At 37.0% G+C, this 26,950-nt stretch overlaps 2 protein-coding genes across 4 annotated transcripts in view; one reads left to right on the top strand and one right to left on the bottom strand.

Annotated features, from left to right (window-relative positions):
• si:dkey-262k9.2 overlaps nucleotides 1-12,317 on the top strand; it is a 43,295-nt gene extending 30,978 nt beyond the window's left edge. For both annotated transcript variants that reach the window (XM_037546440.1, XM_037546441.1), the window contains exon 9: nucleotides 11,970-12,317. In XM_037546440.1, the coding sequence (XP_037402337.1) occupies nucleotides 11,970-12,015 (46 nt within the window). In that variant the 3' untranslated portion in view covers nucleotides 12,016-12,317. The remainder of the gene's footprint in view (nucleotides 1-11,969) is intronic.
• A 9,660-nt stretch (nucleotides 12,318-21,977) lies between these two features.
• The window catches only part of fxyd5 (FXYD domain containing ion transport regulator 5), a 24,504-nt gene continuing 19,531 nt past the window's right edge, over nucleotides 21,978-26,950 (bottom strand). Inside the window, exons 5-10 of one of the 2 annotated variants that reach the window (XM_017722686.2) lie at nucleotides 26,385-26,414; nucleotides 26,006-26,035; nucleotides 25,602-25,631; nucleotides 23,590-23,664; nucleotides 23,418-23,463; nucleotides 21,978-22,228 (exon numbers count right to left, since the gene is read on the bottom strand). In XM_017722686.2, coding sequence (XP_017578175.2) covers nucleotides 22,204-22,228; nucleotides 23,418-23,463; nucleotides 23,590-23,664; nucleotides 25,602-25,631; nucleotides 26,006-26,035; nucleotides 26,385-26,414 — 236 coding nt within the window. In that variant the 3' untranslated portion in view covers nucleotides 21,978-22,203. The remainder of the gene's footprint in view (nucleotides 22,229-23,417; nucleotides 23,464-23,589; nucleotides 23,665-25,601; nucleotides 25,632-26,005; nucleotides 26,036-26,384; nucleotides 26,415-26,950) is intronic. The other variant, XM_017722687.2, reaches the window with a different exon arrangement.

Genomic DNA, 26,950 nt, shown 5'->3' with positions numbered 1-26,950 from the left:
CAGTCGGGTGAGTAACAGCTCACTGAGAAATAGGCAGGCCACTCCATGTCGGAGAGTTGCAATAATGCATCAGAGCAAAACGAAAGAGGCCTATGTTCATATTACAGTGTGGTGACACAAAAGAATGTTTTGGAGGTAAATTTGACATAGATCAGATTTTTTTATATTTGAAAAATGCTCTCAATACATTACAACATATAAATTAGTACACATGTGAAAAATCATTGTTCACCTGTTAATTACCATTATAGGTATTTAAATTAAATATATTGCAAGGTTTCCAACATTTTATATTTGCGTGAGTGTGAACGCAAATTTATCCTGAGTTGCGTGAAGCCAAAAATCATTTTTATCATCAGATTGAGTCACAAACAAAATAAAAGTCAGAGTGCATTAGCAAGTAATTCAATATTTGTTGATTCTAGCCAGTGGGAATTAGGCAGAAGCAGCAGAGACAGTAATTGTGATTACTTATCAGAAAGTGTGATGATGCAGAAAACGTGCACTTCCAACTGCTTTAGACCTGAGTGCTGAGGTGGAATCTGAATGTTTTAGATAATCTCACTCTTTTCTATCATGACTAGTATTAATTAATTAATTAAGCCAGCAGTTTATATCAAAAGGCAAAAAAACTAAACAAAATGAGGTGGGGGGGAGGGGGGGGGGTCCAAAACCAATAGTACTCAATTAGTATAGTAAAGTGGTGGACGAAGTACACAAATCATGTACTTGAGTTAAAGTAGAGACGCCCAAGGTAAAATATTACTCCAGTAAAAGTAGAAGTCCTTACTCTAGACCTCCACTTGAGTAAAATTACTGAAGTATTTACCTTCAAATGTACTTAAGTATCGAAAGTAAAAGTACTAAAAGATTAATTATGGCTCTAATGTCCTGTTATCATTGTTGTAACAACACTCGCTTCATGAACTCATTTTAGGTGAAAATCCTCCAGTGTCACTTTTGGTAAATCAGTCTTTTAATAGAACGTCATTAATTAGTCTGACACTAATAAAATGATGTGGTTGCGAGTCACAAAACACAGAAGGTAAACAGTTTTCATCAGGTAGAACCGAGTGGCTCTAAAAGCCTTTTTACAAGCAAGCAAAGTTTCAGTTTAAGATTTATTTGTAACTTAATTACAAGTTTAATAAAAACCTGCTTTCAACACAGGATCACAAATACGTTTTCTTTTAATATGTTGATCTGTAGGTCTCTGTTCATAAACATAGACTAGCTGAAACTAATTTACTATAAAAAGTGTTTGTATGAATTCAGAAAAAAAGACACATGACAGTCATGACTGCATATGTGATGTGTACATATTTCTATATTGTGGTCTATTTACACAAAGTTGCCCAAATTGGAAATACTTAAGTAAAGTACAAATACACAAAAAAAACTACAGAAAGTACAGAAACTAATTACATTTACTTAGTTACTGTCCATCACAGGTATAGTATGGATAGTATATGCTGTTAGAAATAAAAGTTCTGTTCAGGTACATTTTTTGTTCATGTAATTGTTCCCTCAAAGGTACATGAATGGTTTTTAGGTCCAGTTGTGAACCTTAAGTAAGTTTTTCCAGGTAAAAAGTTTGTATTTGTTCCTTTACATGACCAAATTTTTGAAACAAGACAATAAAATAAAAGTCTGGAGATGAGATGAGGTGTGTGGAGTCAGTACAACTTAAAAAATATCATTTTAATGGATTATGATAGTTACATTATGTTCCCTGACTAAATGTACTGAGATGTACTTTTGAGGGTACCACCCCGATGACAAGAGGGGTCCGGGCCCCAGTGACAGTTTACTACTTTTATTTCTGAGACTGTAGTGGTATGCTGTTTTGGATGCACCAGTTGCAGTCAGGCCTGTGGAGTTTAGAAGCCTGTGCACACTATACTACATGAATTGCATCATTTTGACCAAAAAGATGTTGTTTACCTTTGAAAGGTCACTTTCATTTGAAAGATTAAGCTGGTTTAAGGCTGTGTTAACATTTTCTTTCCATGAATATTTTATTTTTAATCTCATTGGCTAAGTAGCTACAAAAAGTGCTGCCAGCAGTATTATTTATTTCATTATAACAGAGCAGAAAAGTTCAGTAGAATTCAGAAAGGTTAAGAGGGATTTATTCCGGTGTCAGTGATGCTATTGTTACAGTGTGTGCAGTGAGCACAAAAAGCACTCCATGCAGCTTTGGCTAGTTCAGATTACCAGACTGAAGTAGTACAAATCTCATTTTTTGCCTTAATGTGACACGGATCTGAATATTTCCAAGCTGTGTAGACACGCAAATCTGATCTTTCCTAATCAGATCTGAGCTACTTTTATATGCGGTCCGAAATCATGAATGTCTGATTTGTGGCCATGCAACCGTCAGATTGGAAATCATGCAGGTTTTTGTCACTGCACAAGTGGCATCATTCATCGTTAATGTGGCAGCAGCGCTGAACTTAAAGTTAGCGCCAGTACATCTTTCTCTAATACTGAAGTTCAAGTTATCGATGAATTGACGTAGGCTCATTCTAGTGGTTAGTTTGTTTGTTGTTCATGACGCACAAGGTAAATTCACCCCATTGATTAGTAAATGATAATCCTAAAATTGACAAAGGTGTGCCTGTTAAGGCTTTATTTACAGTGTCTACAGAGTTTTTAAGTTTTTAGTCTTGTGAGTCAATTGCAGTTTCGAGTCAGGTTGAGAGTGAGCAAACAAGCAGCTCAAGTGTCTCCATCTCTGCAAAATAATATTTGTGATAAAAGCTTATGCTGCTAATTCACTCATTTGGTTGATGCGTTTGAATCATGCGTATGATGTTAGTGATTCTGATGTACACATCTGGGTCCTTTCAGGGCAGAGATGTGCCCACTCTAATGACAGCTATGGGTTATAAACTTGAATATGAGCCATCAGGACAGAAAGGTCAGTGAACTGAACATCAAGGCCTGTAATGTGAAGACAGACTTATTGCTCAATTTTAGCCCAAATCAGATTTCTGCCAATTCAACAATGTAATGTAGCCTAAAGCTTATATGCAAGTCTATGTCAAGTATCTCTCAGACCCTCAGCTGTCAACAGCAACCCCACCAAACACAACAAGAGAACTGTGCAGGGGTGGATGGAGGGGAACATGATGTGACCTGCTTTAGAAACGTGTCTCACACAACACACGTTTCAGAGAAAAGGGGAAAACAGAGCGAGAAAAACAGCAGTACATGCTAAGCTGAAAATCAGCTCTCTTCATCTTGATGCTATCTGTCAGAAAGGAACAGGACTCAAACTGCCCCAACCAGTTCCTGAAAAAGAGAAAGAGTAACAGTGGTTAGAGATATAGCATGAGGCAGTGCGTTGCTCTCCTCACTTAAGGTCATACTTTGAGAAGGATCCATGCACGATGGTTTAGTAAGTGTTCTTGAATAAGCATATTTGACCCTTAATAACATTTTATTATGTAGCCTTTCTTTTATTTTTAATAAAGCTGGCATTACTAGCTCATTGATCTTGTATCCTCAAATACACAATAGTGGTGTAAGGAGATATATATATATATTGCTGTTGTTGGAAAATGATAACGTGTTCTTCAGAATGATAACTTTACAGGACAAGGACAAAACCTACTTTACTTTTAATGTAAGTCAAAGGAACCAGGATTTTTGCCAAGTTATTTTGGGCTGTTTCTTTTGTTCCATTCTTTATAAAATTTGCATACAATATAAAGAGCAACAGGCTCTTCCAGCTATGTCAAAAACTGACAATGACCAAATGGAGATATTTTTGCGCATTTTATTCAATAGAATAATTACCCTTGCTGTATTTAACTCCTTTAAACATTATTACATACTAAGCCTTAGTATTCACTGACTACAGGGTCTTTATTGCAAACTGGTTGAGCTGTTTTTAGCTTATATAATAGAGTAATATAACTTTGGGCCTACTGGCAGGTCCTGGCCATTTAAGTGGTTCATCTCTACAAGAGCTGTAATAGCACTTATTTCATTTTTTTATTATAGTTGTAAACTTGAAAATATTAAAAACTGGATACACCTATTGGAAAACTAACCAAATCTATGTAGACACAGCCAAGCAAGCGCTGCCATTGAGTAGGTCTTCAGGACTTGGACAGATGTTTGAGATGAGCTACCAACATAATTAGGAACTGACTGTGAAAACAATCATATTTTGGTTTCCAATTGGTGGGACCAGGTTTGTGAGGAAAAAAAAAAACTTTGGGCCTCATTCACCAACTGTACTTAAAAATAAATTTCTTCTTAAAACCCACTTATGCAATTTTCATGGAGATTGACATTCACCAGTATTTTATTATTTAGTATTTGTTCTTAGGTATGAACAGAATTGACATACTCAAGAGCACAAAGATGTGGATGATTCCATGGTTTTGGAACACGCCAAGAATCTGATGTAGACGTTTTCTTAGGGCCTTTCTCAAGAACAAGTTTAAGAAAAAATGTAGGAAGATATTGGTGAATAAGGCCCATTACTCTAGACTTGGGGTCACCACTCTTTTCCACAAAGGGCTGGTGTGGCTGCATTTTTTCATTCCAGCAAAGCACACCTCGTATAACCATCCACTTGTCTGAAGACTGAGAATCAAGTGTGCATCTGCTCAAATGGGATAAAAAACCTTTATCCACTCTGGCTCTTTGTGGATAAAAGTGGACCTTCTGGAAGTTCTAGATATGTCACTGCTTGTATGAGCTACAGTCTTACCAGGCTTCAGGCATTTGTTAGAAATAGAAAACAGTAGTAGCAGGGCTCTTTACTGAGAGTCTTTATAAAACGGCTAGGTTGTATATCTGTTACAAGCTTCAAATAGAACATATAGAATGTCTCTGGCAAGCTTTCAGCTACAACAGTTGTGTGCACAAGCGTTAGCTTAGGCCTAACAGACTATTAGAACTCCCATAGTGGTGCTAGTAGAACTGACATTATCATAGAGCTGTTTTTATTTCCATTCTCTGGAAGAGTTTTGACATCTAGATCTTATTAGTTCATCACTGCATTCAACAGAAAAGATGCTATTTAACTCACACAATCAGTATTAATGATATTGCTGTGTATTTGTGCTCTGGTGAGAAGAAACAAGTCTGTTGGAAGAAGAGATACATTTTCATGCATCCAAATATGAATTCTGCTACATAAAACTGACATAATCATGCCATAAATATGTCATGACAAACGTCATTTGCTGCCATGACAGATTTAGTTCAGTAATATAACAATGTCAGGTTACTGTTACTCTTAGTCATTATAACAGATGCTTTTATGTTTAATGTCACAGAGTAGCTGGCATTATAACATTATTATAAGCATTATGGCGTCAGTCATGGCAATTATAAGTAAAGGCAACATGACACTTTTATATTATTTATATTTTCATATTATATTTATGGCATTTGGCAGACGCTTTTATCCAGAGCGGCTTAAAATTTGATCATTTTATAAAGGTAGGCGAAGGGATTTTTGGAAGTCTTGCCCAAGGACTCTTATTGATATAGTGTAGGGTGTCTACCCAGGTGGGGATTGAACCCCTGTCTACAGCGTAGAAGGCAGAGGTGTTACCCACTACACTATACCAACCATGAACATTATATGCACTCATGGATTGGATGTTAAAGAACCACTGGTCACTGGCTCGATCTTCTGAGCCTACCGAGCTCAGCAAGGCACAAAACCCCAAGCTGCTCCCCAAGTGCTGTGGATAGGGCAGCCCACCACTCTGGGCAAGTGTGCTCACTGTGAAGTGTGCGTTCGCTATTGTGTCTGTACCTGGGAGTTTGACTGCATGGATGGGTTAAATGCAGAGGTTAAATTCCTCTTTGTGCAAGCATAAGTGGTCAATGTTTCTAAATTAGAAATTAGAATTGCTGACATCTGCGATGACATGTTTGTTGCATGGTTATGCCAATGATATGTAGCCTTCAAGTAAAGCATTTTCTATCATATCTCAGAAAGACTTTTTAAGTCTGCTGCAGTGCTTTTTCAAGAGTCACGAGACAGTGGTGGGTAAGTGTAAGGTGGTGAGGAAGTTGAAAAAGGGCATACTGTTTGTTTTTTTCCTGAAAGCAGAGCTAAATGAAATGTGTAACAGATCAAAAGAAGGAAGCACACTTTTTCTGCAACTGTTGACACCTTGCCGCACTGCTGTACTTTAGGGTGGCTATTTATATCTGATATGTGCAGTTACTCAGTGATACGGATGGAAGGGACGTGCGGTTTCTGAGCTCAGTGCTTTAAGTCTATCTTTGCTGCTTTCTGTGAGCTTAGAAACACGATCAATACGCTTCCTGAAGAAGCTTGTTGCTGAAAGCAAACTTAGTAGTGTAAACTAAACGTTAATGACTTTTATTGATGTGTTTATACTAAACATAAGACTTGAATAGATTGTGTATAAATATAGAATAAATTAAGTGCCTTTATTTTATTATTTCAGGTCATTGTAGGCCTGTGCACGTCTCAGTCTCTAATCATGGTGTGCTATTGTGTGTCTTGATTGAAAGGACATTAATATTGAGTGAGCAAGTTTGTCTTATTTCATTTGGATGTTGAGACAATCTGTGCCTCTCCACGTGGGTCCTGGCATTAAAAGAAGAAGCCCTGTTCTAATGAATGGTGGCAGTGCCTGTTTCCGCTCAGTGTGGTCAAGAGCCTTGAAGCTGCATGATTTTAGAAATTACTGCGAGTTACTTTCCCCGAACTCAGCTACTTTCTTTCATCTGCCTAATCAGCTTATTTATCAGACTTTCAGAATTAGGTCGTTTATAATTGTGTTGTTCTTATTCCAAAATATGTTGAGTTATGAGTGAGAGTGAGTTTTTTATTTGTTTCTTTCATAACTTTCCTCCCCTGTTTCCTCAGTCTTATAGGGCTGTGTGTGTGTGTGTGTGTGTGTGTGTGTGTGTGTGTGTGTGTGTGTATGTGTGGTGTGTTTGCCTGGTGTGCCTGTTTTGCACAGTAATCAGTTTCATTTAGTCACTAAAGCTATGAGGGGTGATACATGACCTGCTCAGCAAGCAGGGGAGAAAGAGAGAGCGAGAGAGAGACAGAGAGAAATGAATGAGAGAGACAAAGCAAGAGAGCTTGAGGGAAGGAAAGAGCAAAAGAGACATTAGAAAAAAGAGAGAGAGAGAGAGGAGCAAAAGAGAAAAAGAGTGAGGTAGAGAAGAAGAAGAGAAAGAGCAAGTGGGACAGAATGAGAAAAAGGAAGAAAGAGTGGAAAAGACAAGAGACATTAGAGAGAAAAGAGCAAAATGTATTTAGAGTGAGAGAGATGAAGAGAAAAAAGAGAGAGAAAAAGAGAGGGGGGGCAAAAGAGAAAAAAGAGTGAGAGAGCATGGAAAGAGAAGAGAGGAAGAAAAAGTGGAAAAGAGAGAGAAAAGAGCAAAAGATAGAGTGAGAGGGATGAAGAGAGAGTGAAGAAGGAGAGACAGAGAGAGAAAAGAGCAAAAGATAGAGTGAGAGGGATGAAGAGAGAGTGAAGAAGGAGAGACAGAGAGAGAAAAGAGCAAAAGATAGAGTGAGAGGGATGAAGAGAGAGTGAAGAAGGAGAGACAGAGAGAGAAAAGAGCAAAAGATAGAGTGAGAGGGATGAAGAGAGAGTGAAGAAGGAGAGACAGAGAGAGAAAAGAGCAAAAGATAGAGTGAGAGGGATGAAGAGAGAGTGAAGAAGGAGAGACAGAGAGAGAAAAGAGCAAAAGATAGAGATATAGAAATGAGACAAAAATAGAGCAAAAGAAACAACAGAAGAAAAGATAGAGAATGAGATAAGAGAGGGAGGAAGAGTGAACAGTGGAAGAGATTGAGGGAGAAGGAAAGTGCAAAAGGTAGGTAGGTAGAGAGAGAGACAGAGAGAGAGAGAGACAGAGAGAGAGAGATATGCTGTCTGATGCGTTTTCCCCTTAAACAACAGCTTTAGTGTTCTGTATCCCTGCAGAGCCACAAGCTGCTTGTCTCTCTGTCTGTCTATCTGTCTGTCTGTCTGGACTTCTGTTTGTCTGGATTCCTGGCTGTCTTTCTTTATATATGTCAACCTCTCTCTCTGTGTCTGTGTGACATTTATAACCACTTTATTCCCTGTTCTCTCAGTCTCTTTCTTGCTTTTCACTTTTATTGAGGTTAAATTCTTTTGCAGGATTACAGGTTACCTCTAGGGAATGGAGTTCGCTGAGCTGGGTGTTTTTTTTCCCCCCTTCAGTGTTGAGAGATAGGGTGGCTGAAAAGCGGCTTAATCGCACAGCAACCCGGAGCGCTGTGGATCAACACTGAGCCTGCCAGGGCACAGAGTCCTTTCCAAGCATGCAGAGGGAAGACAGACACAATGAAAGCTAATATAAGCCAAACAAATAAGTAAATAAATAAATAAATAAATAACCACGCGACTGAGTATTAACTACAACACGGACAGGTTGTGTTGTGAACAGCAAACACATGAACTCAACGTACCCAGTTCATGTTGCAAGATAAACTGCAGTGGAATTGCCTTGTTTCACTGTAACCACTGCAAAGTTGAGTAGGCTTTAAAGATAATTGGCAAAAAACATTCAACCTAAAAGGCAATAGAGGGAATGGTAGTATTTTTAGATATGTATTTTAGATTATATATATATTAGATATATATTTTATTATGAGACCTAAAAAACTGTAGAGCTTTACCTTACCTTTAAGTGTCATTTTCATTTTATATGCATGTAAAATCACACTTTAGGTATAGATTGGTTGGAACATACTACATATCACACACACACACACACACACACACACACACACACACACACGTGGGAAGAAGATAATCAAGTCATAGCCATGACTTAGTAAGGCATAATCTAGATTCCACACCTTACTAAGTGGTGGCCACGACTTAATTATCTCCCATGCCTTACTAAGTCGTGGATCTCATTTCCACATGTTAATAAGTTGTGGCCATGTATTATTTTTATTTATATGGCTCTTGTTGGACGAAAACCTTGTGTCTCCATTTTTGACGTTTTTCAGTTTTTGACCTAATTTGAAAACACATGTTGTCCTTTACTTTGCATGTAAATTTCATAACACATGGACTAAAAGCAATGACCCAAAATGACTTGGAAAAAAGTCTGGTTCCATTGACATGCATTAAAAGTAAAGTAGGTTTTTTCCTTCTCCTGTAAAATTATAATTTTGGAAATGCAAGGTTTTCTTCCAACCTTGTATATACTTCTACTCTAAAATCTTTCATGGAAACCACGGTAATGGATGGGGCATGGCTTATGCTGGTCACATATATATTCTGGGGGTCATGATTTTAGGGGTTCATTTTAGAGTTAGAATGCTGTTTTGACACGTATTTACAAAGATCTATTTGAGGACAACTTATCTGAGCCAACCCAACCTGTGTAGTATATATATATTCTCTCTCTCTCTCTCTCTCTTTATATATATATATATATATATATATATATATATATATACATATATATATAAGTATCTGAGGATACAAGATTGGATCAATGAGCAAGAAAGTTCACTAGAATTAGGTGTTATAGTGATGCTGGCCAGCTAAGCCTTATATCTTGTTGTTGACAATGGGTACCTTGACTTTACTGACATTACTGATGTCACAAAGGAAACTCCCACAAATGTAGGTACTTGGGGAAAACTAAGCGAGGCTCACAAGTAGTGTATAAGCGCCAATCTTATCATCAAGAGATCGCAAATGTAGTCCCTGGTGATGCCACAGACATCCTTCCAAGAAAGCATGAAAGGGCTCACCCTCTTTCCAGCACTGAGATAGATGCTAGCCTACACAGCATCTGTTAGCTGATGTAACAGAACTTGATAGTTTGTGCTCTCCTCAGAAGATGTTGACCTTTTATAGCTCAAAAAGAGGCCTCAGAAGAAGCACATGCTATCCTTTACCCTTCCAAATTAGTAGCATTGTACAGGGAGATCTAGTTAGTGAGTGGAATTGGCTACAACTAGATTGAGGAGACAAAACTAGGTAAGCAAACAACAAACAGGTCGAATTGGATTTTTGCCAACGTTCTGCACATCATGTTCGGTCCTGCACCAGTCACTATGATGAAACACATTTCAGGGCGGGGCGTGGATAGGTCAGTTTAATTCAAAGGAGAAAATATGAGAGTCTTTATGTGAAGAGAATGAAGCCAAGTGTGTCAGTATTGTTTGAACAACCTAAATATGTCACTGTCTTTGCACAATGAGAACTATTCATTTCTGTGTTTTCATAGTAATGATTAAATATTCCTCTATTCAAAGCTAAAGTTAGCATGGAAGCTCCCACTGCCTGTACACATACTACCAGTGGAAGTTGCTTCTTTTTCAGGTACCTAATAATGTTGGTAAAAATCAACCATTGTAATTTAATGAAACTTGGTGTCTAGTGTTTGTAGGCCAGATTAGTAAAAGACTCAATGGAAAAACAAATAAAGCCTGGTGTCTATGTAATGACTTCAGGTGCAATATCTAAATGAATTTTTAGATTTATTTTCTACTATGAATCTACATTGTAAGTTGTGTAGTTATGAGAGCGATTCAATAGATTGGGATGATTTTTAAAGAAATGCACCAGCATTATTTATCATACTATCTGCCAAATCTGTACTGCACAGTTCATTACCTCAGTCAATTTCCTTGTACTGTTTCCTTGTACTGTTTCCTTGTACTACTTAGACAAGAACAGGCAATATGTAAACTCAAAAAGCTGCTCAAGCACCTGCCCATTGGCTTCTGTTATAAGCATGTATTGAGTCAAGGTTGTCTGCTCTTATTAAACTTGTATGTGCACATCCTAAAGGTTGACATTAGGCTGTGCTGCACCTTAGACAGGTAGAATATATAATAAGTGCATAAAGATGTCATAAAATGGGCAAATGGTGACAAGGGACAGGCAACTTTGCATTTTGGAAAAGTGAAAGCAGCACAGATAGTGTCACTGCCTCATCCAGGAGCTGAAACGTTATGTGCACTTTCACATGGAGTGAGTGCATGGTGCTTGAGATAGCTTGTAAAAATAAAACAGGTGAACAAAATAATTGAATCATTTTTCACCATGTGAAAAATGGTGCTTGGTCTCAAGAGTATCATTGGGTAAAGTCGTGTGCAAAAGTTTGTGCACCCCTGCTCAAATGACATGTTGATGTTTCTAAGTGAATAAAAGTGCAGAAACGTCCTGATTTAAGTTGCAGTTCAAGTTCAAGAGGCTTTGTCATTTCAGCTGTGAAATGAAACAACATTCCTCCAGGACAACACAAGTGCAAAACAATACAATATACACAGTGCAGATGGCACAGTGCAATAAATACGAAAGGCTTACAATAAATGCAAAAAAACACATACCGTATACAGTACTGAGAATGTGTAGTAGGACATAACATACAATGACATATTAGCAGATAGTCTAGCATATATGAGCACAGCAGTCACTGAGGTAGCAACCAGAACAACATCGACAGAATACAGTATTTGGTTAATACAGTAATTCTAGCAGACGATATTGTTAAAGCAATAAAGTGTGCAAAAATGCAAATAGACATAAATGAATTATATTAAGTGAAGTATTTCAGTGTTAAATGCAATAATTATATTTAAATACAGTGTCACAGATGTAATCTGGAGTGGGATTTCTGAGTGGGATGTTTCTGAGTCATATTGTTATGTATTAACATGTTGGTGTCTGTGGGTGTCTGTCAATTCAATCCGTTCTCTGTGGAGGATGTTTTATCTTCTTTTCCTGAAGATTAACACATTTTTAAACACATCTGACATGTGTCTGAAATTGTACTAATAGATGATGCTCACACTGTAAAGGCCTATAGACAGTAACTACATTAAACATAGACAGTGGCTGTTTTTACAAAGTTATAGGAAGAGAGAACTGAAATCATGTACATGAATGTGAAGGGGTCTCTCTCTCTCTCTCTCTCTCTCTCTCTCTCTCTCTCTCTCTCTGTAGGGTGTACACTGTACCAACAGAGCAGACACAAAAAGGAGCCGTCTAAGACCAAAGTTCATGACTTCTTCTGGACCTTTATCAGGGACACCTCCACACAAACAGGGCTCCATAAAAACACATTCCCACCTCCAGCCCACATGCCAACTAACCCCCGCAAATCCCTTCATTTCTTTCAGCCTGTCATTAGCAGTGGAGGAGGCCTCTTTTCTAGCTGTCATGAGCTTTTATGCATGCTTTCAGATGGATTGGTTTTAAATGAATGTACTCTTTTGTTCAAATGCAGTGTATACTGTATGCTGTCTCCCAGATCAGGGACAAAAAAGTAAAAGGAGTTTTTCACCACTGTTACCATTTGTTTCTAATAGAGACAGAGTGTTTTACTGTTTATTTTAAACTGGCCCAACTCTTATTCTCTATTTGGACTGGTCTATTTTTAACTTTTTTTTTGTTCAAACTCATCAGGTGTGTTTTCTGCCAACATTTACTTTTAATTTCACCTATATTTGTAGTCCTAAGTGTGATGGCCAAGTGACAAAGCTTGCTTCAACTCTTCTGAGCATCTGAACATCATGGGAACAGAAAAAGGCACAAAGGGTCACTTCTACAGCAGTTTGTGTGATGGCAGTTCTGGTGCTTCATCAAATAGCCTCAATTCTCAGTGATTGTAAAGAGCAGTATGATGTATGAGACCAGATTAATATTGATTGGGCAGAGCTATCTTGAGTGAGAAGAATGTGATGAAGAGAGAGGGAAGAATGAGTATGAATGGGAGAGGCAGTATATATATATATATATATATATATATATATATATATATATATATATATATATATATATAAATCTTTTATTTTTCTTTCCAAAGTTTGGAATCACTTGCAAGATTAACAATATTAGGCAGAAGATATTTATCTGAAATTACATATATATATATATATATATATATATATATATATTACATATTATACATATTACATATTATATATATATATATTTTTTTTATTATACCTTCAGTTCTTTTCAGAGGACATCCTTTGACATGTTTCTACGTCTTCAAAATTCAGTCTTGTCAATTTTGCTGCATTTTCAGCTTCATATGATCTAATTCTATACACAAACTGTAATTCTCTATTTACATATTTTGGTCATGTTATCTGCCTTGAGATTTGGTTTCCACAATATACACCTTATTAGCATCAGTTTGTATACTTTTCTGCAATAACACAATATTAATTCATTCCAAACTATAAACAAATCTCTCTCTCTCTCTCACTCTCTCACTATCTCTCTCTCTCTCTCACTATCTCTCTCTCTCTCTCTCTCTCTCTCTCTCTCTCTCTCTCTCTCTCTCTCTCTCTCTCTCTCACTCTCTCACTATCTCTCTCTCTTTCTCTCTCTCTCTCACTATCTCTCTCTCCCCATCCTTGGAGAGGGAATTAGTAGCACTTCATTCAAGTGCTTGAAATTCTGAAGTGCTATAGGCCTGCAAGGGAAGGCTTACATGTGAGCTCAGGGGGACACTGGGCACTTTTTCCACAGGGGTCACTTTTTTCTTTTTCTTTTTTTTTAAGAGTTCTGAGAGAACGCTCTTATGGTAGTGTCTGTATGTGTGTTGGGGTTTCCAGGCTGAAATAGCTTGTTGTGCCATTCTAAGCCCACAGGTGAAAGGATGGTGTGAAACACCCAGGCTCAATGTGTTCACTCATACTTTCAGTTTATTTTCTCCCTACTTTCCGATCTAGAGGTGCTCTGTGAGTACGCGTCTAGATGCTTGAGCTTGCCAGGGAAGTGGGCTGGGGTGCATGTGCACGTATCTTTAAAGGCATTTGTTTCAAGGCTAATTGATGTGAACGGCAGTATAACAATCCTGTTAAATCTGTTACTGAAAGTGTTCTTGCAGAGTTGCCATTTCAGTTACAAAATCATTTCAAAAAAAGAAAGTAGCAATTTCTTTAATTGGATTTGCTTTCTCTCTTTCTGAGTGCATCTTCTTGGGCAAAATTGTGGCCATTATTTTTAGGGCAAAGCATTATCTTTAAACCGTTTCTTCAGTTTACCAGTCTTACTCTCTACTTTGGGCCTGACTAGCCTATTGATTTTCCTCAATAGAAAAGATAAAAGATTTCTTGAAAGGGCCGATTCTTTGTCCTCACTGAATGGCAAAGTTACTGGGGCAACTGTTTTCCTAAATAAGAAAATAAACTAAGCCATTTTGTTACATGCCAGCTTATAATAAAGCAATTTGTTATTGCATTCACTGATGCAAAAAAAAAAAAAAAAAAAAATTTCCTTTTTTCATTTTTCTTTTTTCAATGCAGCTCTTAGATTAAACCCATAAATCGTAACTAAGCTTTGTCCTCCAACGTTGTAGCCTCATATTAACCTAACGGTAAAATAAATAAATAAATAAATCATTCTGAGTAAAATAATCTTTCTCAATAGAATAATTTCACCCAGTCTGCCTACAAGCATGTGAGACTGACATTTATGGAGATTTTAGGAGAAATACCATGCGCCATTGTTTGACAGCGACAGAATAATGAGGGTTTTCTCAAGCTTTTACACTTTTTTTAGCACTTTTATCTTTATTTTGTTTTATTTTTCTTATATCTTGTCAGTCTTGAAGACTTACCACTGGTTTTATGGGTGTTGAGAAGGTTTAAGGTGTTGTCATTGGTGTTACTGATGATGTTTGTACACGGTGTATATTGTCGTTAGATATATTTTTTAAAAAATGTTTATACTGCCTTGTATTTTAAAACATTAATTAATTACAGGGCTGTATGATATGGACAAATAACCAGCATTTCGAATATATTATATGTTAAATACATTGTTGGACTGCAGTACTGTTCAAAAGGTTAGAATCAACATTTTCAACAGATAACATTAATATTTAACATTCCAAAATGCCTCATTTATGGAAAGTGAAATAGATAGAGTTTGAAACTGAACCTGTGAAATATATAATGAAACGTAAAAGTAGAGTTAAATCTACATAATAAAAAAAAAGTATTTTCACTGTCAAAGTACTATAGAATTTCATGATCAAAGCCTGTTTAGAAACAATGGGTGAATGCCTGTTAATAAACAACATGTTGTATTTTAACATTGCAGTTGTGTTGTCTGGATAAGAGTGTCAGCCAAATGCCGTAAAAAAATAAAAACTATTGAACTACAATAGAAAAATGTAAGAAATTGGATAGATGTAATTCTACAGTTTTTTACCATTATTGAGAAAACAGACTTTTAGTGTTAATTAAGAGGTTTTGTCCGGCTGCTGGACATTTTTTTCAGATTTTTTTTTTTTTTTTTTACCTACATTATTATTTTAAGAACCTACAATACAGTCATGTTACTCTGCTCTGTTGTCTGTTGATTGTTTCTGTGGAGAGGTGGGCAAGCAGTAATGCTTTTCTTTTGGAAACAGTCCAGCCCTAGTTTATTAGTGGACACACAGTTCCACTTCTGCAAACTGGGGAATTCCATAATACAACATAACCACACTATCTATAACCGCCATGAAACTTGCCTTAGTGTCTGATATCTGTGTACAGTCAAAATACTGCATTTTACTGTTAAATGGGCACTTCAGCCAGTCACATTTCCTAAAAACATTATTTAACATGCATATGTTTCATCAGCCAATGAGCACACAGTATAGTTCTCTTTGGTATTATAACCTCAGAGGATGCATCTTTACTTACATAGTAGCTGCACTTCTTTCTAGATGCTTGCACACTTCTGGTGCACTCAGAAGTGCTGGAGATTGGAACACAGCCGACGTAAACCGTTCTGCTTACTTAGATTCTAACTAACCATGTACTCTGGGATTTGTAATGCTAATCTTGACTCAAGGACTTGTGAATTGTTTCTACTGAAGATTAAATGATAAATGTTGAATGTTTTATATACTGTCAGATGATTTATATCCTGTATGTTCATGTATTCTGGAAATAAAATATATTTGATCATTCTCTTCAATGTTGTAGTAGAATGTTTTCTTTTCTCTTTTCTGGGGACAGTTAGGGGAAGATGTAATGAAATATAATATGGAAAAACACAAGTTCCTGTTTCAACAAGCCTCGTCAACTTCAAATTACATCTAAGTTACACTGGCGGCCACTCTTGGCACATTGGGTTGTGGGGAGGAGCATAATTTTTGACTGGAATTAAGTGACACTTTTTAATTTAATGAGCACATTTAAGTGAGCACACTTGCCCAGAGTGGAGGGCAGCCCTAACCACAGCACCCGGGGAACAACTGGGGCTAAGGTGCCTTGCTCAAGGACACCTCAGTCATGGACTGTTGGCACTGGGGATTGATCCAGCAACCTTCCGGTCACAGGGCCATTTCCCTAACCTTCAGGCCACGACTGCCCCAGTGCACTGTAGCTAATCAGCTAGTCTTGCAAACTTGGTAGAAGAACTTTTTTTTTGTGAAGTCTGCCCTGCGATGGACTGGCGACCTGTCCAGGGTGTATCCTGCCTTCCGCCCGAAGACTGCTGGGATAGGCTCCAGCATCCCCCCGCGACCCTGACGGCTTAGAAAATGGATGGATGAACGTAACAAGCTGAGTAATGATGTTTTATCAACTGGATTAGATGTAATAGATATTAGATGAAATGAACACTCAGACTCTCAGTAACACATCAATGATCCATGATGTAGTAGCAGTGAATACATTCAGTAGATCACCAAGAGACTTTTAATTAATTCTGCAGATTAAATTTGTTTAGTGTCCCTCAATTTAATTGTTTTTCACTTTATTTGGTGTCCAACTTCATATATGTAGATGTCCAACTTTTATCTGTAGATGTTTAACCTGAGAGGAACTGAACATGAAACAAGTTTCATACAGACCATCTCAACGTCCTCACCCAGCTGTTGTAGACACACTGACACTATTCAATACCTGGAGCTTCACTGGATTAGGTTTTAGTTAAGGTTAGGGTCAGGATTAGGGCCAGGGTGAAGGTTAGGATTAGGTTTTGTCAGGGTTGAGGTTAAAGTTAGGGTTAGGATTAGCATTTTGGTTTGTGGTCATGTTTAGGATTAGAATTAAGGACAGGGTGAGGATTAGGGATTAGGTTTGGGTAAGGTTGGATAAAATTGGGTTTTGCTTAATGGAAGTACCATATAAAGTCTACGCCATGTAACACATGAACAACACACTTACTTAATGTAAGTCATATATCAAGAGTATATGTTCAAACAGTTTTATCTGCCTTATTCTTTTTTTTTTTATTTTTTAGAAAAGGAAGATCCAAGGTGTGATTTCTGGTGAAGTTCTGCAGACAAAGCAGACACTTGTGTTCACTTTTTCCCTCACCCACCTGAGGGCTCATCTGATAAACTTCACCTGAGCTAACACAGTAATGAAATGGCGTTTGATATTCCCTCAAAGGAAAACGATGAGTCAGTTTTGACGTGAGTTTGTTAAAAATAGTACTGGAATGGGAAAGCTTAAACCCAGTGGCATAACTTTTGAGCCCCCTAACACATTTAGTAGACCCCTTACATCACTACTTATGGAATTTTACATCCATGATTCATAATGGGCAAATATTAGTCTACATTAGCATGCCAACCTGATGCTAACTGAGACACAGCAATAACAAGTGAATTTCCCTGTTGTTTTATTAATTGGCAGCACTTTTTGTACAATGGTAGCAAATTAATCTGCTAATCTGTTGTGTAATCTTAGTTAGGCAACAATTTAAAAGGGAATTTATAAAAATTCAGGATAATTAAATCAGTAACATGTAAGTAGAAATTGTGGCTAGTTTGATCTGAAATGCTCTGTTCTAGAAAAAAATGTGGTGATATGAACCAGATGTCCAAATTTTGAATGCTTCTAAAAGCTGCATTAGAGTAAGTTATTTAAAGAAATGGCTATGAATGTGACCGATGCTTAAAATATTTCTTTACAATGGTTGTGAGAAGGTTTTTGCCTTAAATGTAATTTTAAGCTGTATTCATGTTGAAGTGGTACAAGTATAGGTAGCATGTTATGAAACAGAAAAAGACCTCAACATCACTGAATGTGTCAGGGATTAATTGGATGGTGAGAAGCAGAAAATGTAACCAAAGTCTAAGATTGAACTTTGCAGGTATGGAACAATATCTTTGCAGATTTCTTTGAAAAACTAAAAGCAAATTTCCTAAAAAGAATAAAAGCTCTAATAAGGTAAAGAGTGGACACATTAAATACTGAAGTATTTGATATTACATTTAGTTCTTTGTAATATTCTGATAAATATATCGCTGTTGTCAGAACAAAACATTGTACCTCCATTTCTGTTCATTTTCAGTTTATGATGTAATTTGAAAATAACTGTCACCCTTTACATAGTGTTTAACTTTCTTGATGAACAGACCAACAGTAACGGCCCAAAATAACTTCTAAAAAAGTCTGGTTCCATTGACTTATATTAAAAGTAAAGTATGTTTTTTCTTTCTCCTGTAAAGTGACCATTTTGGAGATACAAATTTTTGATCCGACAGCAGCGATATACTTTCTGCTTTTTTCCTGATGCTGTGAAAGGTCTTGGACAGCCATCTTGATTAGAAATGACATAACTGAAGAGTGGTATTGGACTTTTGTAAGTGCCTGTAGGTACTAATAACGTGTCCTGAATGTATTACACATATCGCCACTGTCCAAAGAAAAACAAGTATCTCCAACATGGCAAGTTTACAGGAGAAGGTAAATGTTCTTTACTTTTACTGTAACTTAAGGTAAAGAGATTTTACTTCACACAATTTTGGAGCATTTCTTTTGGTCCATTGGTCATGAATTTCTCACACAATGTAGCTGATTTTCTTAAATTAGTTAAAAAAAAAAGAGAAACAACAAGAATGAGACACTTATTTTTAGGCAGTGATGATATGTGTAATGTACCTATATATTACAGTCACTGTCAGAACAAAACCTTGCATGTTCAAAATAGTAGCTTTGTAGGAGATGGAAAAATGTTCTTAACTTTTAAGAAAAGAGAGGGGAAAAAAATTAAGTAATAGTAATTTCAGACATTCTCCATTGGCCCATTTATTGTAACAGTTTACAAGGCAAATTATGCAAAAACAAACAAAAAAAAAGAAGAGAAAAGAAGAAAAATGAACTGTATGTATGTAGGTACCTGTAATAATAACATGTTCTGAATGCATTATACTGTCACTGTCCAAAGAAAAAGAAATATCTCCAAAATGGCAAGTTTACAGGAGAAGGTCAAAATGTTCTTTTACTTTATTGTTTTACAATACTTTTAAGACGGCTTTGGCTGTAATTAATAAAAAATAGTGAAGGGGTCCATGTGTGTTATATGGCAAAAAAGTCCCAAAGAAAACTTTTTTCCATTTTTTTCCACTGTTTTACCATCATAACCAACTCAGGAGTCATGTAGTTCTCTGGATAGTAAATAAAATGGCTATATTTGTGTTGTAGAGACTATAACCCCTAGTTCCTATCAGCAGCACTATAAAGAAATCTGAGTTAGTATATTTCTTTACACACATCTCCATTACTGAACTATGGAATATTTTGAAGGCCATTCACGTTCAGACTGACTGCCTGTTTATGAAAGCAATTTCTAACATCTCCTAACATAATCACTCTTGTGAGTCGTTCTTTTGACCTGCTAGGTAACATGTCATGGAAATACACTGTTACTAAGATGATCTTGATGATAGCCCTTTGTCTGCTGTCAGCATGATCTTATTTTCCATTGTTTACAGTCTCCCTTCATGGCCCAGTGAGCTTTCATACTGAGCAAAAAGCCTTTTCGTTTGCTTTTATTCCCCCTAAAGTTCCTACTGAAACAGACAAGTATTGACAAATCCTCCCAAGACTCCCTTTTCAAGAGTAACTTGGGAATCCAGTTGTGTGATTCAGCACGCAGAGCGCAAAATATTTATTCAGTCAGTATAAAACATGTTCATTTCTTCTTTCTCACATCATACTTTCCCAGTTTTGAGCCAAAAGGCCTCTTTTCTGAGCCTCTTGAGGGCGCTTGTGAGCCACAAAAGCTTTTATTCCCCACAAAAAGGCCACATTATTAATAGATGTGATAAATGCAGTGTATAAAAGGAAGAGAAAAGGGAAAAAGTGCTGAAAGAAAGTTATGCATGGACACAGAGCAGCGTGTATTAATGTGGGAGATGTGGGTGGTTTCTTTAGGAGGGAGTGGATGCCCTATGGCTGTGTCACTGCCAGTGTTTGGTGCAGCATGACGACACGTCTTATTCTTCATCCATCGCTATTGTTGCAAACCAGGAGGTCAAGTTTACACTGTACAAAATACACACACACTTGTACACACATCCTTGTTTTCATACCCTGTCAGGACAGGCGTCAGAACTGTGCAACAGTCAGAGACTGTAATTCATTTCATTTCCAGTCAAAATGGCCTTTAAAAACAGGTTATTCTTTTTTCAGAAAACACATTAGTGCTGCGGGTCTGAAAGGAAGTGTAGCTGTCAAGAAGAACCTCAAAGAGAAAAGGAAACAGACACATCTAACAAAGAAGCTGCTGATGTTGTCAGACCAACGGACTGACCACTCCAGAGTACAGACCCCAACGTCACTGAAAGTGTTTGGGATTATTTGAGTTATGAGAAGCAGAAAATGAAGCCGCTGTCTAAGACTGAACTTTGGATGTGTGGAAAAATATCCCTACAGATTTGTTTGAAAAAAAAAAAAAGAATGGAAGCCCTAATAAGGTACAGAGTGGACAGAGTATTTGATATTACATTAAATTCTGTGTAATTTTCTGTTAAATACATACTTTCTGCTTTTTACCTGGTGGTAAGAAAAGACTTGGACAGATGTTCAATTGGAAATGATCTGATTGAAGAGAGGTCTCGGACTTTTGCACAGTACTGTATGTAGGTACCTGTCAGTAACAATAATGTGTCCTGAAAAATAAGTATCTCCAACATGGCAAGTTTACAGGAGAAGGTAAATGTTCTTTACTTTTATTGTAAGTTAAGGTAAAGAGATTTTACTTCACACAATTTTGGAGCATTTCTTTTGGTCCATTTGTCATGAAATTCTCACACAATGTAGCTGATTTTCTTAAATTATGTCAAAAAAATAGAGAAGCAACAAGAATGAGACACTTATTTTTAGGCAATGATGATATGTGTAATGTAACTATATATTACAGTCACTGTTAGAATAAAACCTTGTATGTTTGAAACAGTAGCTTTGTAGGAGATGGAAAAATGTTCTTAAGTTTTAAGAAAAAAAGAGAGAAAAGTAACTAATAGTAATTTTCAGAAAAAAAATAAAAACAAAGAAAAATGACAAAAAATGTATATAAGGTTTTTGCTTGACAGCAATGATACATTACATGTACATTACATGTAAAAAAGCTTAACCCTAATCTTAACATCACTGATCAAAAAAGGGGTGTCTGTTCTGTTGAAAAAGAACGAAAAAATGCAAAAAAAGGAAAATTGAAAAATAAAATCAGTACACTTCGCTGGTTCTGAAGTTGATTAGTCCCGGGTTTTACTACAGAGCCAAGCTATATATATAGAGTAGTGGTTAACCCCTCTGCCTTCTACACTGTAGACTGGGGTGCAATCCCTCACTAGGACAAGCACTCTACACTATACTAATAAGAGTCCTTGGGCAAGACTCTTAACACCACCTTGGCCTGTCTGAGTAAAATAATCAATTTGCCGTAAATGTAAACATATAAATATAAAACATGTACTTAATATATATATATATATATATATATATATATATATATATATATATATATATATATATATATATATATATATAAGAACAGGGTAAAAGGGGTCTAACAAAGTATGCAGAGAAACTCATAAAATGGACAATGAGCATAGAAACAAGGAGGTGGTAATAATGTTATTCCTGATTGGTGTATATCACATGTATGTGCAATGTATACATACATACATACATATATATATATATATATATATATATATATATATATATATATATATATATGTATATATATATATAAATGCAATAGTGTAAAACATTCCTATTTTCAGACTCTAAAACATCTGCACAAACAGATGATACAGTGTTCAACTGATTAACACCCTCCTCCCACACACACACACACACACACACACACACACACACACACACACACTCACACACACACACACAGTGCTGTGAGAACAAGTCTGACTGGACGATCATGTGAATCTGCTGCTCTCCTGCAGGCTGATGATGTTCTCCGGCCTGCGTTACATTCTGGTCACCTCGTACGACCTGCAGACACAGGGTCACACACAACAGAACACATCAACACAATCCAGAAACTCATAGCTTACTAGCTGAATGACAGTATGGGTCTATAGGTCAAGAGGTTAAACTGTAGGGGTCCAGCATTCCACTGGCCTACTCTGTAAGCATCCTTGAAAATTTATGTTTGTTTAATATATTTTTTCAATATAACCTTTTTCTTTCCAAGAGTAAAATGCAACTGGTGTTGTTAATATTTAAAAAAAATCTACATGAAGCTGATTCGGTGCACACAGTGCAATGACTGACCCCAGGAGGTTATGTTACTCGCTCAGTGGAGGCCAAAAGTTAGAAGTGTTAGTATTTGGAAGTCGACATCCATTGTTGTCTGGTTTGAAAGAAACCATCCTCCACTTCCAGTAACGGAATCTTTACCGAGTGACCCACTGCTCCAGCTATGATACTCTATGCTAAATCTGATGAATAGAAATTAAACATCGTGTCCAATGCATTTTCTTCTTGCTTGCTTTTTTGCTCTGGCTCTCTTGAAGAGGCGAAAGTCATTTCAAAGCAGTGAAACCTCAAAAACTACTGTACTGTTTCACCAACTAGTGTAGATAAGTCTGCATGGAATCAGTGAGATTGATATTAAAAAATAAGTTCAGGAGGTCTTTGCAGTGCTGGTGAACAGAAAGTCCTCAGCAGCATTTGCATTATTCCTGGGAGAATTCCAGCTATGAAAGTTGATTCTTTCTTTTTTTTTTTCAGTAACTCTGTCAAAAGGTTGTGAAACGTATTATTATGCCTGCTTCATAGCGTTCAAATTATATAATTGCCTTTTTTGCACGGGTCAATTTAAGCGACATTAGGCTCCTGTCAGAGCTGTCTACATTCATATATGTGGTTCAGTAACTTTGTTCATAGGAAATAAAGCCTTTTTTCCTTTCTTATATTCTCTATATGGGTGCGCTAAGAAACAGGCTTATAGGTTTACATGAAACCACGACTGTACTGCTCGGCCAAAGACATGCATGGAGTATAGAGAAATATAGACACTACGTTTTTGATATTCAGTGCATACGTTTTAGTCTTGACACCCTCTGTGTGTTGAAGACATTGTATGGTCTTACAGAAAAGACATTAAAGGACATTAAAGTTTGCTGTTCAAGCATTATGTCAGAACCACCTTGCACATCATCTGCGCGTACACACTTACCTCCCTTTGGACATGCGACAGCGAGGTATCCGTCTCATTTTGCCACCTTGGATCATGAAAAGAGTATCAAATAGACAGAAAGTGAAAGATAGTTGTGCTCTGAGGATTTTCACATCTAAACCTCATAGATCAGTATCAAAGTAACAACAGAGTAGTTCCAGCCTTTACTTACAAGTGACCACCATGATGCCCAACACGAAGAGAACAGCAGCAAAACTCAGGCCCACTTGCCTCAGAGATGAATAATCTACACACACACACACACACACACACACACACACACACACACACACACACACACACACACACACACACACAAAATTAAATAACTTTATAGGAGAAAGAAAATCCCACTTAACTTCTGATATAAGTCAATGGAGCCAGACATTATTTCAAGCAATTGTGGACTGTTTCTTTTGGTCTATTCATTATGGAATTTACATACAATGTAAAGGGCAGCAGGCATTTTCAAATTATGTCAAAAATGGAGATACCAGGTTTTGAACCGACAACAGAGATATGCAAGCACGTGTATACTATGTTAACACCTACATCACACCTGTATGAGCCTGGTGCACATCTCATCCCAAAACCATAGGCATCAATACGGAGTTGGCCCTGCCTTTGCGGCTATAATGGCCTCCACTCTTCTGGGAAGCTCTCCACAAGATTCTAGAGTGTATCTGTGTGAATCTGTGCCCATTCAGTCAAAAGAATATTTGCGAGGTCAGACTGATGTTGGATCAGATGATGTTCCTGTTCATCCTACAGGTGTGTTGGGGGGCAGAGGGCAGGACTCTGGAGTTCCTCCTCACCAAACACATTAAAACAAAGGGTCTTCCTCAAACTGGTGCCACAAAGTTGGAAGCATACAACTGTCTAAAATGTCTGTGTGCTGTAGCATTAATGTCACCCTTCATTGGAACAAAGGGCCTCAAACCACGAAAAACAGCTCCAGCTCATAATCCCACCTCCACCAAACTTCACTGTTGGCAGCTCAGTCATAGAAACTTATCCCATGAAGCTCCTGATGCACAGTTCTTGTTGCTTCCAGAGGCAGATTGGAGCTCTGCAGTGCAACAGTGGACAGGTTTTATGAGCTACAACACTCTGTGGCCCCACTCTGTGAGTTTGCATAGTCTATTGTTCCATGGCTGAGCTGTTGTTGCTTCCATCTGACAATTATAACACTTCCAGTTGCCCGGGGCATATCTAGCAGGGCAGGTATCTCACCAATAGACTTGGGACAAAGGTGCCATTCTATGGCAGCGGTGCATTTAAAGTCACTGAGCTGTTCAGCATTTCCCCCTGCCAGTGTTTCTCTATGGAGATGTGGCTGTGACTGAAACACCCAAACTCCTCAATAATTTGAAGGGGTGTCATGTGAAGAGTTAAAATGTTCTCTGCATGTTGAAATATATACCATTTTTTTGAAAATGGTTCTCTTAAAGTTTCTCATCATAAAAAATAAAAGGACACTTCTTGAGTGCTATATAGAACCATTTTCAAAAAGGTTCAATATAGAAACATATACAACATATTACTCACCAATCTGATGACCCATTACACCATGTGTATATATAGTCATATATAGAACTACTGATCTAAGTAGAACAAGAATGCTTATATACACGTAATATATGAAAACAAGCACTAGCTTACACAGGTCATGCAAATGAGTGATTTTAATGAAGCACAGAGAACAGAAAACATGAAATAATCAGTGATACATATCTGAACTGACAAGAGGTCACTGAGAACATGGATGAATAACACAATTCCAGCAGATAAGAGTGGAGTTTTCTTTGGATGGTAAAGCAACTGTCTGTAATTAATGTTATAGCAAAATAAGAAGAGCCTTATAAGTAGCAATTATCTTTACTTACAGGCAGAGTGTCCAGAGAAGCAGCACTCAGCTTCTGTTTACACGACTGGAGAAATATTTCAAAGCAATATATCTTTAATGATTTATTTCCATGTCTAATACTGTGGAGTTGTGTGGAGAGCAGCACGCCAGAGTTCCACATACATTTTATACTGTGTAAACATTTTATCTACTTTAATCAAATCTAATCTAATTGAATCAAATTGAATTTTTCTCCACGACTTTGTGTGTGTTCCAATGTATGACTCGCAGAAGTGACAGCATTTTTCTGATTTAAACTGAATGTAATGAACTCTTACCATAACGGAAGGGCTCGTCCCATTTCAGGTCTGAAGAGAAATGTGACAATTACGGCAAGTGTTATTAAAAACAGCACCAAAAGCATGAAAACATACATGTTCAGATTAATAACATTAATGGAATGATATGGAAAAGAAGTGTGTGTGTGTGTGTGTGTGTGTGTGTGTGTGTGTGTGTGGGTGTATGTGTGTATTACTGGGCATTATTGTATTTTTTAGTGTCAGATATTATGTTTCATCAACTTTCTTCTTTTTTTTTTACCTCATTTGAAACCAACAGGCATTCTTTACATTGAGATGAATTATGATGAATTGACCATAGAAATGATTCTATGTGTTCCAATGTATGACTCGCAGAAGTGACAGCATTTTTCTGATTTAAACTGAATGTAATGAACTCTCACCATAATGGAAGGACTCGTTCCGTTTCGGCTCTGAAGAGAAATGTGACAATTACGGCAAGTGTTATTAAAAGCAGCACCAAAAGCATGAAAACATACATGTTCAGATTAGGAACATCATTAATGGAATGATATGGAAAAGAAGTGTGTGTGTGTGTGTGTGTGTGTGTGTATTACTGGGCATTATTGTGTTTTTTAGTGTCAGATATTATGTTTCATCAACTTTCTTCTTTTTTTTACCTCATTTGAAACCAACAGGCATTCTTTACATTGAGATGAATTATGATGAATTGACCATAGAAATGATTCTATGTGTTCCAATGCATGACTCGCAGAAGTGACAGCATTTTTCTGATTTAAACTGAATGTAATGAACTCTTACCATAATGGAAGGACTCGTTCCGTTTCGGCTCTGAAGAGAAATGTGACAATTACGGCAAGTGTTATTAAAAGCAGCACCAAAAGCATGAAAACATACATGTTCAGATTAGGAACATCATTAATGGAATGATATGGAAAAGGACCCCTATTTAACCCCTTAAAATCCCAGACGTAGGACCTACGAAGGCTTATTATTCAGCAACTACAGGGACTTCAGTGCTAACTAGCTGAGCTTCTTAACTTCAAAACGTTTAACCTGCTTAGTGGGCCTTGACCATATAAGAGGGTATCAGAAATTGAAACAAAATCATGCAACATTAAATATAATATCACTCATCTATTTAATTTGTCCACTATTTAACCCCTTTTTATTCATTTATTAAATGGCCAGCAGCACCCACAGTTTTATTACACAATTCTATAGCTTCAGAGTAGTTCAGCCAGTTTACATTGAAGTCACTGTAGTTATTGAATAATAAGCCTTAGAATGTAATAAACTTGGGATTTTATAGGGGTCACTTTTGAGCACCTACTGACACTTTAACTCTTCCATCCTTCCAATCTTAA

The sequence above is a fragment of the Pygocentrus nattereri genome, chromosome 17, assembly GCF_015220715.1.
Source record: "Pygocentrus nattereri isolate fPygNat1 chromosome 17, fPygNat1.pri, whole genome shotgun sequence".
Lineage (NCBI taxonomy): Eukaryota > Metazoa > Chordata > Actinopteri > Characiformes > Serrasalmidae > Pygocentrus > Pygocentrus nattereri.
The sequence above is the reverse complement of the archived record's forward strand: the minus strand, read 5'-3'. Positions and strand labels throughout refer to the sequence as shown.